The sequence below is a fragment of the Ictidomys tridecemlineatus genome, chromosome 5, assembly GCF_052094955.1.
Source record: "Ictidomys tridecemlineatus isolate mIctTri1 chromosome 5, mIctTri1.hap1, whole genome shotgun sequence".
In the NCBI taxonomy this organism is placed as follows: Eukaryota; Metazoa; Chordata; class Mammalia; order Rodentia; family Sciuridae; genus Ictidomys; species Ictidomys tridecemlineatus.
The window spans coordinates 83472031-83488328 of record NC_135481.1 but is presented as its reverse complement, the minus strand read 5'-3'; the positions used below and the strand labels follow the sequence as shown (position 1 = coordinate 83488328).

The 16298-nt window shown below is 34.5% G+C and overlaps 1 protein-coding gene across 2 annotated transcripts in view; it reads left to right on the top strand.

Moving 5' to 3' along the window:
• Window positions 1-12034, top strand: part of Scfd1 (sec1 family domain containing 1) — a 91331-nt gene extending 79297 nt beyond the window's left edge. The window contains exons 21-25 of one of the 2 annotated variants that reach the window (XM_078050267.1): window positions 2374-2426; window positions 3773-3806; window positions 4753-4818; window positions 6999-7067; window positions 11805-12034. In XM_078050267.1, the coding sequence (XP_077906393.1) occupies window positions 2374-2426; window positions 3773-3806; window positions 4753-4818; window positions 6999-7067; window positions 11805-11828 (246 nt within the window). In that variant the 3' untranslated portion in view covers window positions 11829-12034. Of the gene's footprint in view, window positions 1-998; window positions 1123-2373; window positions 2427-3772; window positions 3807-4752; window positions 4819-6998; window positions 7068-11804 lie in introns of those variants that run through there. The other variant, XR_013439044.1, reaches the window with a different exon arrangement.
• The last annotated feature ends 4264 nt before the right edge of the window (window positions 12035-16298 follow it).

Sequence of the window (16298 nt, the reverse complement as noted above, 5' to 3'; positions counted from 1 at the left end):
AGAATGGAAGAATTATCTGTAAGGATAATCTGAGAGGATTAAATTCTTCCATTTTGGAATCAATATAAATAATAGTGGTATATAATATAGTAATAGTAGACTGTCACCGTATCCTAGAATATATGAAGAAGTAGTACTTCTTGAAAAGCCAAAGAGAGACATTAATGTCTGTATCAGAGAATACTGCTTTGTAATGGGCAGTAAACTGCTGGAACATATTATTCCAAACAGTAATAAAGATTAAAAATAACATTTAGATAGCCAAATATACAAGAGGTTAAGGGAAATTATGATATTTTATTATTGCCTTTGATGTTGACATGAAAAATAATGACCACAAAATTAACACCTAACATTATTGCATACTTATTAAATATTATCAGATATTGCATACTTACTAAGTACCAAGAACCATGCAAAGCATTTTTTACCTGTTATATCATTTAATCCTCAGTAGAACCTTCCAAGAAGAGTATTGTTATCTTTATTCTCATTTCTATAGATGAAGAAACTGAGTCACAATAAGGTCATTAAACTTGCTCAGGGATATACAGCTAGTATGTGGCAGCACTGGAATTTTAACCACAAGCCAAATTGTCTACCATTATATTTTGTTGATTAGGGTAAGAACCATGGAATCACAGAAATAGAGTTTAAGGAAACATCCTAAATAATTTTAACAATGGAGGCAAGGCAACCTAGAGAGGTTAAGTAACTTGCCAGGTCACACCTTTTTAGTAGCAGAATTACAATAAAAATCCTACTATTGTCCTCCAGTCTAGTACTCATCCCAGCATACACAATCCTTCTGTATTTCTCTGGCAAAACACATCAATGGCTAAATCGTGGGTCTTAAATGTTTCTCCAAGTTGTAATTACAAGTTCATTTATTAGTTATAAAGTCAATAGAACTGAAGGCACATTACTACAGACAGATACTTTAATTAGAAAAAGTAAATGTTTTCTGTTTTGAAAGCATTTCTTCATCCATCTGCTAGGTGAGGTAGCTGCCTGCACTCTTATACCTCTCCTGTTCCCAGATGGACAAGTTGATTTGGAGGCACTGAGGAGATTAGCAAAATGCTGAAGAGATAGCAAAGTGTACTAAGTTAGACCTGGCAGGTAATCTTGAATGTATCCTATCTCAAATGTTTTAAAATGCTGTTACCTATTTTTAGATGCATTCTTATCACATTTATTAAGTGTTCTCCTTTGTCTTAATAAAGTTAAGGCAAGATATCAGATAGGTTTATTCTTGCCTTGTAAATCTGGTTGGTAGTGGTTTCTTGAAGCAAACTACTTGGAGGATTCTGACACTACATTTGGGTTTACTGAGGGTGCTGTGGTTGATTGAAAGTATCTACTATTGGGTGCGGAACTAAATAGTAGCAACACATGTAGTATATCTGTACTTTATCAGGTTTTAGTGAAACCATCTACACTCCAGAAGAAGAAAAGATGAATTTCTTTGGATGATTCTGCTATGGAAGGAGAGGCAGGCAGAGAATGGAAAGTCCTTATTCAATAAGTAGTAGAGCAATACTTTCCAACTTCTTTAATCAAAGTGTTAAGTTTCCAGTATAGTATAGAGGTCCACAACCCCTTATTCACAATTTCTGAAAAATCCAAAAAGCTTTGAAAACTAAAAGATTCTGTATAAGTCATTTGGTGGCAAAATCTGACCTGGACTGCAGTTGAGGCTCTTTATAGTTTTTATTTATCCTATTTTCTGTTAATGTTCATATATATAGAAGTATTAACATATTTGATGATGAGGTGCTACCCATATTATATGTAGTTTATGCCTGATATTACTTATCTAAATTTTTTTTAATCCTAAACTCTGAAATACATATCACTCCAAAAATTTCAGATAAGAGATGTGTACCTGTGTTAGGTATTCCATATATTCGGTAAAATCATGAGATAAAATTTATACAGATAAAATTCTAAAAAACAAAAATACTTCAGTACATTAACTACTTTCAGACTTAAAAGACTTTTTTTTCAGATTTATTTTTGAGAAGCATTATAGCATGAGAGTAGAACTTGGACATTGAAACTGCCTTGTTGCCAGTGCTAGAGTTCCCATACTTATTACATATGTAACCTTAGGAACCTCTCAGTACCCCCTCAACTTGCCAATCTGAAAAATGGGGATAGTAATAGTAGCTACTTGAGAAACTCAGGATTAAATGAGTAATTTCACATAAAGCACTTAAATGATGCTTAGCACATTGTAACTACTCGTTAAATGTTAGGGGTGGTTGTTTTACACGCTACAAAATTGATAGATTCATAAATATAAGATAACCGTATGCCAGAACTTCTAAAGAAAAATTCCATTGTCAAGGGTTTTTTGTTTTTAAATAGGAAACTGACGACTACAGATATTTCGATCCCAAAATGCTACGTGGCAATGACAGGTAAACAGTTTCTGTCTTCTATAATATGTTGTAGGATTTCCCAAACATGAAAATAATTGGTTTTGTACTCTAAAGCAGCACTGCTTAATATTAAAAATTTAAACTGTGTGGAAAAACTGGAAAGGAAGCAATCTGTGTGCTAATCTCTCAAAGATAGTATTAAAGATAGTATTTTGTTGTTTTTCCCTCCAAGTATATATACAAATACATGTAGCTGTTTACTGGGTTTTTGTTTTGAGGTGTTTGTTTTCTTTTGTTTTGTTTTGGGGTTTTCTTATTTGGGAGGGCTTTTGGCATTACAAACTAAGTGTAGGGGAGGGAAATTTGGATAATGTGTGTTTTAAGAATATTTTTATCAGACCAAATGAAGAGAAAGGAGCTTTATATTTGGATACTGTTTTGTTTTTTTAATGTAGCTGCCTACAAAATCCAGTTCTTGGAAACCATTGCTATAAAAACATTTGCTGACAGTGAAACATTCTATAAATAATTTTTGTATTTTATGACAGGCATGATATAGTAAGATAGCCTTTGTTTATTACAGATATTTTTCAAGATTTAATTCATGGTGATACAAAAAATAGCTTATAAATTATAGAAAAATAATGGGCAGAATTAGGAGGGAAGGAGGCAGAATTAGAAGGAAGTTAAGCATTTAGGAGCATTTTTGATCAGGTGAATGTCTAACCACTTTGACAGAATAATTAGACAGACTAAAGATGTTAGGAAAGGTGATAGAGCTATGTTTAGCCACTGAGTAATTGAAAAAAGTTTCAACTGTCCTTGTAAATCACACTGTACAGCCTGTTTTAGCACTCAAACATGTATCTGAAACACAAAAACTTTGAAAAAATGTCCTTATTAAAGATCTCTATATATCAAAGAAATATTTTTAAATATATAATAATGTAATAAAGAAAATATAATTTACTGCAAAATACGGATCCCTCTTGCCATTTTCTTTTTTCTTCCTATGTTATCTTATAGGTGTTTATTCATTTTTTCTGCAAATATAGATACCCATAGACAACATAAATGACATTTGAAGTATGTCGAAATTTACCTCCAAAATACCTACATATATACAGAGACCTGCTCCTCAGTTTTCTAGAATTTTATTTCAAAGTCAATAGGATGCCAATTCCCTTTTAGACACGTATTCTACATTTTCTGGCTTCTTCCTCTGCAGAACTCAAGTACCCACTACCCTCTTGAGAAAGAGGAGGTAGAACTGTAAATGCCTAACATACCTCTGGAGTATATGTTAATGTGGTATTTCCCATACCTGTTCTACCCATAATAAAAGCCATGGGTGAGATTTTCAGTATAGTTTTTCTCTATTACAGCTCAGTTCCTAGGAACAAAAATCCATTTCAGGAGGTAAGTTTCACATGAAAATTTTGTGCTCCTAGAAAAGATAAAAGGTAACCTGAACAATAATTTGTCATAAACATGGCTAATATGATTAGTGCATGATGATTTGGATAAATCCAATTCTGTACCCCAAGATTTTTTTTAATTCTCAGCAACTGTATTTTCCTGATTTATAAAACTATTTATACTTATTATATTGAAGCTTTAAAGTGGCTGAAACTTATGCAATTTGCCAAAAAAGAAGGCCTGCAGATTGCAGTGAAAATTTTCTAAGTGTGGAGCTTATAAAATTGGATTCCATGCATTTGTGAAGACTGCTTTAATTTAAAATGCAAATAGACTTCTCAGCAAATACAGTAAATAACATATATAGAAAATTATGTAAATGCTGGTTTTTCTGATTTTCCTGCCCATAGTAAATAACTGCAAACTGAAAAGCATCCTTTGAAGAAAGCCCTTTGGATTTATTTGCTATTACTTATTAGACGAATAATAAGTATCTCTAGTGTTGGGCACAGTGGTGCATGCCTGTGATCCCAGCAGCACAGGAGGATCAGAAGTTCAAAGCCAGACTCAGCAACCTAGTCAGGCCCTAAATAACTCAGTGAGACCCTTTCTCTAAATAAAATATAAAAAAGGATTGGGAATGTGGCTCAGTGGTTGAGCACTCCTGGGTTCAATCCTTGGTACTAAAAAAAGAAGTTATCTTTAAATTGTTTCTGAAAACTCTATCTCATTTTACCACTGAACAAGCATTAAAATTTATAAATGTATAAACTTTTTAGAAATTTCTTAATTAAATACCATTAGATGCTTCAGCTGTGGCCTTTGGCTAGCTAGTGTTTTTGTCCCAATTGTAGAATAGGTTTCAGACTAAAAACTATGTTGCTTGAAAATTATAACAATGTTTTTAACTATTTCTTTCAATTTAGTTTTTTGTTTGCATTTGTAGGCAATTGTTTTTGTGGTGGGAGGAGGCAACTACATTGAATATCAAAATCTTGTTGACTACATAAAGGTATGTTTTGGCCTTCTTATTCTATCATAGGATAGTTTCAGTTTTATATCTTTAGAGCACAGCGTTCTTTGGTGGCTGTCCTGACCTTTACGTAACTACTCTTCTAAGAGATCACTTAAAAATCCCGCATAAAGGGCTGGGGAGGTGGCTTAAGCGGTAGCGCGCTCACTTGGCATGCGCAGGGCGCTGGGTTTGATCCTCAACACCACATAAAAATAAAATTAAAATATTGTGTACACCTAAAAAAACTAAAATAAATAAATTAAAACAGCTTTATTAAAAAAAAAAAAATCCTGCATACAGGCCAAGCACAGTGGCACATACCAATAAGTTTCAGTTACTCAAGAGACTGAGGTAAGAGGTTTCTCAAGCTCAGGATTTCGGGACCAGGCTGGGTAACATAGCAGGAAGTGACAGAAAAAAACTAAAAACAAAGTATTCTTAGAATGACATTTTGTAATCTTAATTTATTCACTTAACACTAGAAAATGATGATTATTATTTTTATTCTCACTTCATATAAGGCTCTAGTAAGGTAGAGATCAAGGTATAACAGGAAGAAAAAACAGACCTCCAAAACTGATTAGTGCTGCTGGGAGCGATAGTGCACTCCTATAATCCCAGTGGCTCTGGAGACTGAGGCAGGAGGATCTCAAGTTCAAAGCCAGCCTCAGCAATAGGAAGGCACTAAGCAACTCAGTGAGACCCTATCTCTAAATAAAGTACAAAATAGGACTGGGGAGGTGGCTCTGTGGCTGACTGCCCCTGAGTTCAATCCCTAGTACCACCCCACCACCAAAAAAAAAAAAAATCCTGATCAGTGCAACTCCCAGGATCGTTGCAAGGACACACTTTATCTTTGGATTATGAACTCCCAATATATAGGTAGGATACAAGTGTGTCTAGAATGTATCTTGATAGTTAACAGTTAAAAATGATGAGTCTTGTGCTACTGAGATAACATCCTGAGATCTGTCTTAGAAATGTTGATCCCCTCTGATGTTTTCTTGGGCTTGCTTTCTCCTTCTATACTATAATCTCTGCCTTTATTAATAGCTCATTTATGTCCTCTATAGCCTCAAGAATCCTAGTTATATGACCTTCTGTAATTGCTGCATATACCATCTCATTTTCTAAAATTGTAAAGGTTTTTTTTGGAGGGGGGGAATGGGAGGGTACCAGGGATTGAACCCCAGGGGTGCTTAACTACTGAGCTTTATCCCCAGCTCTTTTTTGTGTTATTTTGAGACAGAGTCTTGCTGAGTTAGAGCATTGCTAAGTTGCTTAGAGCATCACTAAGTTGCTGAAGCTGGTTTTGAACTTGTGATCCTCCTGCCTCAGCCTCCTGAAGAGCTGGGATTATAGGCACGCGCCACCACACCCAGCCTAAAATTATAATTAAGGTGTGGCTTTTGTTTTTTCCCTTTATAGACGGCCATCTAGGACATTTATTCATTTTTTATTTATTTTTTTATTCATTTATTATTTTTATTCTTACTTCATATAAGGCAAGCAGCTTATTTAGTTTACACATCACAGAAATGTCCTTTTCTTATGTAACAAAGCCAAATTTTTTTATTCCTTGTTGCATTATCAAATTACTTTGTGGGATAAACTTTTTACATTACAAAAGAAAACTTATGAATTTAACTTCAAGTTCACAATACAAATAGGAATTGCATTTTCTAGTGGAGAAGTTTCAGTGTTGTAATTAGGTTCCAACATTCTGTGGAAATAAAAGAAGAGTTTCAGAGTGGAACAGGATATTTATTAACATGTAAATACTGTTGCACTAGTGAGACTGAAATTACAGTCCGTACTACCTGCATCATATCCTACTATGCTAAACATGGCCAAATTAATATTTTTCTTCAAGTAGCATAGATCTTTAAAAGAATGTTGTGGTCTTAGATTTTTTTGGATAATTGTTGATCCTATGAAATGTGATCATACTCCTATTTTTGTATAATAAATCATTCTTATGCCTATTTTACCACTTTATCCCTCTTTATTTCAAGCAGTTTTAGGATACACATGTACACTGAAATTCAGCACCACCATCCACAAAACTAACAACAAAAATGTCCTAGCAAGTTAATATTTTTTCATAGGAAAACTGAAAATATTTTTTGTTACTCACTTGGATCTGAGTTTTTATTCATGATTTCTGTTTTTTACAGGGAAAGCAAGGCAAACACATTTTATATGGCTGCAGTGAGCTTTTTAATGCTTCACAGTTTATAAAACAGGTAAAGTATACCTTTTTTAGTTTGTTTCTCTTAAGTTACCATTGATATTTTTCAAGAGAAAGAAAACTATTCATCTAGACCAGTTGAAAACTGTAGAACTCAAAAATTTGTTTTAACTAACATTTTCATTATTCCAATTCTTTATGAAAAGGCAAATTGACAAAATTTAAAATTGGAGTAGTGTTCTTATTTAGGCAAAATTCAATTCAGCTTTCCGTATATCTGATTTTGCCAAGAGTGTCATAGATTGGGCCTGAGAAATGAAGTAACTTCTGGGCAATAACATATATTCAGTTGATACAGGAAAATTATGTTCACCTTTAAAGTTAATGACTACAATAACTGAGGCATATTGATTGTCCACATGGTCCTTTTAGGATTGTTGCCACTAACAATCTTATATTGATCTTAGCTTTCAGTTGGGATGCTGACCCATAATTGATTATACCCATTTTGACTGGAGTGAGATAAAATTTTAGTATAGTTTTAATTCACATTTCCCTCATTGTTAGAGATGTTGAACATTTTCTCATGTATTTGTTGGCCATTTGTTTCTTCTTGAGAAATGTCTATTTAGTTATTTTTCCCAATAAATGAAATTTTTGTCTTATTTAGGTTAACAAGGGGAATCTCAAATTTGTTTATCATTTTAATGAACCAGATGTTGCCTTTGTTACTGTTCTCATTTGTTTTCTATTTCTAATCTATTAACTTTTTTCCTAGCTTAAGTTGAAAACTTATTAACTTTAGTGCTTTCCTAAAATAAGCATTTATAGCCTTAAAATTAATTTCTGCCAAACAATAATACTTAAGCATATTCTACAAATTTTTATTTTATTTTCATTATCACTTTTAAATATTTTGTAATTTACCTTGTGATTTATTCTAAGTATTATTTATAATACTGTTCTTATATTCCAGGATTTCATAAATACCTAATAGTGCCTTGTAGTTGTAGACCATTTTTTACATAACTTCAGTTTAAAATGTATTGAAATTTCTTTAAATGGCCTAACATATAGGCCTGTCTTGCCAACCATTCCATATACTCTTAAAAAATGAGTTTCTGCAGAAGTTATGTATAGAGTTCTGTAAATATCAGTTTGGTCAGGGTATCTGATAGCATTGCTCAGCTTCTCTGTTAGTTTGAAGTGTGCTTTCTGGTTTTGGTTTGGAGGGTGAGTCCTTTCTATCATCTGCTATTAAAATTGCCAAATAGGATTGTGGAATTCTCTTTCTCCCTTTGCTTCTGTCCATTTCTGTATTTGGGGCTATTGGATATATACACATTTTATGATTCATCATTTTTCTAATGGCCACTTTTATCATTATGTGGTATTTCCCTACATAACTAATAAAACTCTTTGACTTAAAGTCTACTTTATCATATATTAACATTGCAAATGGTAAGCATAAGAGGCTAGAGTAGCAATGTTAAAACTTTTTCCACCTATTTATTTTCAACTTACCTTGTAGACAGCATATAGTTGAACTTTTTTTATTAGTTGTTCAAAACATTACAAAGCTCTTGACATATCATATTTCATACATTTGATTCAAGTGGATTATGAACTTCCATTTTTACCCCGTATACAGATTGCAGAATCACATCGGTTACATATCCACATTTTTACATACTGCCAAACTAGTGTATGTTGTATTCTGCTGCCCTTCCTTTCCTCTACTCTCCCCCCTTCCCTCCCATCTTCTCTCTCTACCCCATCTACTGTAATTCATTTCTCTCTTATAGTTGAACTTTTTAAATTAACCATTCTGAAGTGTCTACCTTTTAATTAGAGTCTTTGACCTGTTACCATCTAATGTAATTACTGAGAATCTGTCTACCATTTTACTATTTGCTTTTCTTTTAGTCTCCTGTTTAGGATTCTTCTGTTTTTCCTTACATGCTTCCTTTGGATTTTTGAAAACTTTAGAGTTCCATTTTAATTCATCTACAGAATTTTTTTTAAGCTACATCTATGCATTATTAATTCATAGAGTATGATCTCTAAAGCAACTGCTATATACTGCTATATACATCTTTAACTATTTGTCGACTAGAGTTAATATTGTCCAGTTGCACTAAATTTAGAAACCTTACAACTATAGAACTATTCTCCCATATTTTACACGTGTATACACCAATAATTTCACAAGACAATGGACAATGATATACACAACTGAGGCAAAAATGATGACAAACAAATCCTTTGCTTTTCTACAGATATTTATGACTCTCCATTTTCTTCTGTTTCCAAAAAATTTTAAATTCTGTATTGACTGAAAAACATCTTTTAGAATTTACCGTGCCTCAGGTATGCTAGCCGTGAATTTTCTTAATTTCCTATTATGAAAATATCTATTTTACCTTTACTCTTCAGTGTTAGTTGTGTTATATAGACTTGAGATATTTTACTGTCTTCCAACCTTCATTTTTTCTGATAAGTCAACAGTCATTCAGAGTTCAATAAAACTATAAGGTCATACTCTTCAAGAGTATGACATATATGTCTTGGTTGGAGAAAACTGGATATAAATTTCCTGGCTAAGTTTATATCTTCACTAATTCAGGGAATTTTCAGACATTTTTTTCTTCAAATATTTTTATGCCCGATTTTCTTTCTCATTTTAGGACTCCTTTTACATATTCTCTAGCCACATAATGATTTTTTAGTCAACAACAGCCCATGTATACAATATAATACAGCTGTGCTCTCATAAGATTATAACACAGCTGACAAATTCCCATCATCAAGTGATACCAGAGCCATCATAATGCAGCACATTAGGTAAGTGTTGTGGTGCTATGTAGACAGACCTATTGCATTGCCACTCATAATATTTAGCACATATGGTTATGTATATTATGTACTTGATTCTGATAGTAAGTGTTGAAATTTAATGTAGCCTAAGGCATAGTGTTTATAGTCTACAACAGTGTACAATAATGTTCTGAGCTTTCACTCACTCAGACCAACTTCCAGTCCTATAAGATCCATTTATGGAAAGTGGCCTATACAGGCACATCATTTATCTTTTATACTATTTTACTGTATTTTTTTCCGTTTTGATGTACAGGTTTGTAGCCTAGGAGCAATGGCATTACCAAATAACCTGGGTATGCATATAGGAAGTTGTACCACTCAGACCAGATTTGTCTAAGTTTACATCATTGGTGTTTTCATGATGATGAAACCACCTAATGATATATTTTTCAGAACATAGACCCATCATTATGCATTATTGTAGGACTGTGTGTTTGGCATATATGTTGTCCCACAGATCCCTAAGAATTCTGCTATTCAGAATGTACAATTTATATTGCTCTAAGTCTTTTATTGTTTCTCTTTTGCTTTTTATAATGTATTTGTCAGTTCTATGTTGCAATTTTTTTTAATCTTTTAGTTGTAAATGGACACAATATTTTTATGTGGTGTTGAGGATTGAATCCAGTGCCTCACATGTGTGAGGCAAGTGCTCCACCACTGAGCTACAACCCCAGGCAAGCAATATTTTTTAATTGGTTCTTTTTAGTTATACAAAATAGGATTCATTTTGAAAAAATTATAAAAGCATAGAATATAATTTGTTCTGATTCAGTCTTAGTACTTCACCTTTCCTTTCCCTCTACTATCTTTCTGCCATTGGCTTAGTTGTTTTTAATTAGTGTCTTGTGGAGATACTTATCAATTCTAGAATTTTCATTTGGTTCCTTTTGCATTATTTCATTTTCTCTGCTGATTTTTTTTTTATTTTTTGGGAGCATATTTTTCTTTACTTCATTGAAGGTAGTTAGAGCTGCTTTTAAAACCTTTTTAAATTACAACATAAAGATCATCTCCCTGCCAGTCACAATTGGTTGTCTCTAGAGTATGGGGCACATTTTTCTATTTCTTCATATATTGATTAGCATCATATTATGTTCTTAACTTTATAAATGTTCTGTTTTGAAGACTGAATTCTGTTTCTCTTAAGAATATTGATTTGGAGATAGGCAGTTACCTTGATTGGACTCACTTCAAACTGTTTTCTTGGGCAGGATCTCAAATCCTGACTTCTTAGTCTCTCCCATTTATGAGAGGTTCAGGTTTCATGATAGATTTAGGGAATGTCTACACAGAATTTAAGGATTTCATTCCCATCTGTCTCTCCCTCCTTTCCAGGATCCACCTTCACTTTCCAGTTTCTTTAGTTGCTTTAAGCACACTCTGATTCTTCCAGGCAAGAAGGACTGCCAGTTTTCTCTCACAGTTCTAACTCCCCAGTATAACACCAGCTGAGAACCACAAAACCTGGGAATCAGTCAGGGCTATTCCCTCCTTCTGGGTGGTGACTCTTTTCTAGTTGCTGTCCACTGTCTTTGGCTAGTTGATTTTTACATTTGGTTTAAGTTTATCATTTAAAAAGAGAGAGAGAGAGAAAGAATTTTAATATTTATTTTTTTAGTTTTCAGCGGACACAACATCTTTGTTTGTATGTGGTGCTGAGGATCGAACCTGGCCGCACGCATGCCAGGCGCGCACGCTACCGCTTGAGCCACATCCCCAGCCCAGGGTTTTGTTTAATTCAGTTGTTAAAGTTTATTATTATTATTTTAGGAATGCAGTGAATCAAATAGGAAACCTAAATTTTACTGTGATGAAAGTGAATTTTCTTAGGGTGTTTACAGGTATATTTTGAAAGCATAACCATTCTTTGTGATTTTTTTTAAAGTTATAATTTTGTGTTTTGTTTTAGCTGTCACAACTTGGACAGAAATAACACAGAAGAACCTTAATATGATAATCCACTTGGAGCCTGGATAAATGTTAAAAAGAAAAGTCAAAAGAGCCAGATATTTTCCTTTCTAAAACAATGTCCTAACAGTGAAACCCAAGAGTTGTTAATTTTTAAGGAAATTCTATACTTAATATAATGTATACTGATTAAAAGAATAAAGCATTTCAGAAATAAAAATTTTAACATTTTTCTTTCTCCTGTTATGTTTAACAGATGACTACAATTGACCTTTAAAAGTCTAAGGTTATCCTATACAAATATTACTTGACTGGTTCATGAATCCCTTACATACATTTTTAATTGTAAAACTACTTTTTTATAGTTCATTGGTTTTCACATTATAAAATGTACATAAACATGTGTGCCAGATATTAGGTGAAGTTTCTTGTTTGTTTTGGGTACTAGGGATTAAACCCAGAGGTGCTATACCTCTAGGCTACATCCCCCAGCCCTTTTTATTTTTTGAGATGGGGTCTTGCTGAATTGCTGAAGCTGACCTCAAACTTGCAACCCTCCTTTCTCAGCCTCCTAAGTCATTGGAAATATAGGCATGAACCTCCACATCCAGTGTAAGTGGAGATTTTAAAACCACTTTAATGTCTATTCTCCATCTGGCACACCTATGTACATTTTATAAGTCTTTTCCTTTCTGTATGTTGACAGGACAACACTAACATGGTTTGGAATGAACAAATACAAATAATATTCATCCCCTTAAATTCTAAATAATATGTATTAAACTTGATTCCATGCTTCATGGTGTGTAATGCCAACAAGAAGTATTGTTCAATTATGTATTCATTATTCATTAAGACAAATGAGGGCCAGGAGCTGTGGTGCACACCTGTAATCCCACTGGCTCTGGAGGCTGAGACAGGAGGATCAAGAGTTCAAAGCCAGCCCCAGCAACTTAGACTTAGATCCTGTCTATGAATAAAATAAAAAAAGGGCAGGGGTTATGGCTCAGTGGTTAAGTATCCCTGAGTTCAATCCCCAATATCAAAAAAAAAAAAAAAAAAAGGACAAATGAGGTACCAAAATTTGATAGTACCAACAGTTATAACCTGGAATAACTTCTATCAAATTAATGAACATTTACTTCAGAGAAACTAAAAGGCATTGTGGAAATGTGTTCAGAACAAACACAAAATTTGAAGGCAGAATTAATCAACTTTATCTAGCTGGCTACAGTAAACCTACACTTGATAATTAACATATATGAGGTCTTAATTCTATAATGTTATTCATAAAAAGAGGAAGAAATTTCAAAAATCTCCTCTCACCACATGTTCACAGAGGAAGGAAGGCTTTATCAGAAGACAGACCTGATAGCACCTTGATTTTGAACTTCAGCTTCCAGAACTATGAGAAAATAATGTCTGTTCTTTGAGCAACCAAATCTGTGATATCTTGTTACAGGTTCCTGAGCTGACAAATTAAGACAAGAACCAACTGATGGGAAAAAAAAAAAAAAGTGAAAAGACACAAAATCCCAGTATTAGGAATGAAAAAAAAGAACATTAGTAATAGTATTGCTGACATCAAACAAGTAAAATGGAACTACCACTTTAGGCCAAGATAGAGCACTAGGTAACTGCTTTACCCTCACACCAGCAATAATTTTAAAACTGGACAAAATATTAAAACAACAGTCCTTTAAAATATTGCACATCAGCAGCTAAGACTGTAGTCCTGCAGACAGGAATTAAATAGGGTGATTCCTAGATTGTTAACTCTGGTGCCAGAACACCCTTAGTGCCCCTTAACTGAGCAGACAGTTCTGGGTATTCAGGGGTGGCCACAGTATTCAAGGTAGAATGTCAGAGAAGACACTATACTCCAGCTTAGCAGAGGGTCCTCATTCAGTAGAGTACCTACCAGGCAAGGGAGGAAAACTACCTGAGAGTGGGGAAAGAACCACCCCAAAATAATTGGAGGGAACAATCCTCAGAGCTCACAACCAGAGTAGAAAAATGCACAATTCACATAGAATCAAAAACTTACAAGTATATTGCCATGTTAGTGAGGAAAATAGTCCCAAACTAAGAACTGCTCTTGAGTCCTACAAAGCTTATAAGCAAGGCCTAAAAAGATCAAATTATTTCCAAATAACCATATCCCAGACCAATGCTCAAGACTACAAGAATTATAAAATTTTTTAGCACCCAATAAGGTAAAAAAAATTGAATTTGAAATCTAATCAAATGCAAAACAACAGAAAAACACAATCCCCAATAAGGATAAAAATCTATTTAAAACCAAAAATATCACAGCTGCTATAATTTGGAGATGAGGACATTACTTAATTACTGTTACTCCCTTGTGATCAGGAAACCAGGGAAAAGACTGAACTTGTTAAGTAGAGGTGTGAAAATTGTGCAAGTTCAAAGCCTAAATCAGGGAAACAGTTGCAAAAGTTTGAAACCCATTTTTGCTGGGAAAGGGTGAAAGTCCAGAGCGGAAGACTCATTGTTTGCTTTTGCCCCCACACTCCCACCCACCCAGTGTCCTCCTTTCTCCCTAGGGGTTGTTGTTTTCCATATTCTTCATTTTTACAGCTGTTACCTGAAGAATACCTACTGGTGCTGTAACAAATCACAAATCCACTGGCTTAAAACACCATAAATTTATTATCTTACTACTCTGGAAGTCAGAAATCTAGAATGGGTCTCACTGGGCTTAAGTCAAGGAATGGGAAGGGCTGTGTTCCTTGGAGGTTCTGAGGAACCCAGGGGCTCACTTGCTTTTCCAGCTGCTAGTGGTCGCCATAATCCATGGCTAATGGCCCCATGTGGAAAGCTAGCAAGCAGTATCCAGCCAAGTCCTTCTTATTTCATGTTTTTCTCCTTCCACATTTAATGGACCTATGTGATTACACGGGGCATACCTAAATAAACCAGGATGATCTAGAACACTCCACCCAAAAAGAGCAGCACTCTTTTCAAGCACTTCAGAACACTTATTAACATATACCATATTCTGAAACTTGAAATAGATCTCAATAGATTTTAAATTTACTCAAATTTTTAAAATAACAAATCAGTAACATCTGGAACACAGTAGTCACAGGTTGTTCCTCAAAAAACAGGCTCAAACAGATTAGCATGCTAATGAAGAAGTGTTTTTTGAGATCAGCACCTGCTGGAGAAGAAATGTAAGGAAGGGACAGAGGAAGCTGCCCAACTGTTGTGTCTCAGTGCAGGCCCTATGGCTCACAGGGAACTCAGCTGGGATGGTCTTTCAGAATCTGAAAAGCCAAGAAGTCACTGATGGAGGCTGTCCCCAAGAAGCAGGTTTGACAGGGCCAAGACTTGAATTTGGCTAGTACTATGCAACCAAGTACATGATCCAGTGTACACTTTGGCTGAAGTAAGTTTGAAGAGAAGGAAAAGAAGTCCCTTGAAGTAGAGGGGTGGGGTTCACATTCACCTCACCTTTCCTATGGAAGCAGAGCCCATATCATCGCCAAAGCATCTGAACAGCTTATGCTCAGGACTTGAGGAGAGATGTATGTAGAGAAAACAAGGCTGTGTCGAACTCCTGAGGAGATTAAGCAATGTCCCTGCTTCCTCAGTAACAGAGAAATTGTACTTCAGCTATTTAACATTTGTTTAGAAAATGGGGGTGCAGGATCAAAACTACAAAAGACAAGGTCTCTTCATATTGTCTTTGTGTTTACAAATATACTGGAAAGAAACAGCCATATCAATAAAGGTATGGTATTTTTCTTCAGAATTGCTTTAAAGTCACAAACATTTTGCCTTGTGAAAATCAAGCTCATTTCTAAGTTTCTGAGAAACTTTTCCTGTGGCCTATAAGTTTCTTGAGAATTTTTTTTTTTTTTAATGTTGGTAGAGAAATCTTGGCCTTTCTCAGTCCACAGCTTAGATGTGTCCTGAAATGGGTTACCTTGGCAGGCCATCCACAGTATTACAATGGTCATATAGTTGTTCTCTCAGGTTTGGCAGTTCAAGAAACGTGTACCAACAAGACTAATTTGGCTAACTCAGAAATTAGTTTTATCCATTTAGCAGTGATTTTCAGAATTGATTCCTGCCCTGAGAAAGTACAGAACAGGGATAGAGGTCAATGGGAAAGTGAAATCAAAGTTTTATCCATCCTCACAACAGTACTGCCACATAGAAGTTACAAATTTATAGATGGAAACAATCCCGAGAGGAAACAATCATTCACAAGTGACACATGGTGGAGCCAAAAAGGGAATGCATATCTGTCTGCCCCAAATTCATCTTCTTTCCACTGCTTAAAATTCCCTGCATTAATGGGCTGGAGTTGTATGTAGCTCAGGGGTAAAGTGCTTGCCTAACATGTGTGAGGCACTGGGTTCAATTCTCAGCACCACATATAAATAAATAAAGATCCATTGACAGCTAAAAAATATATATTTTTAAAAATTCCCTGCATTAAGAGCCAGGCACAGTGGAACACAAC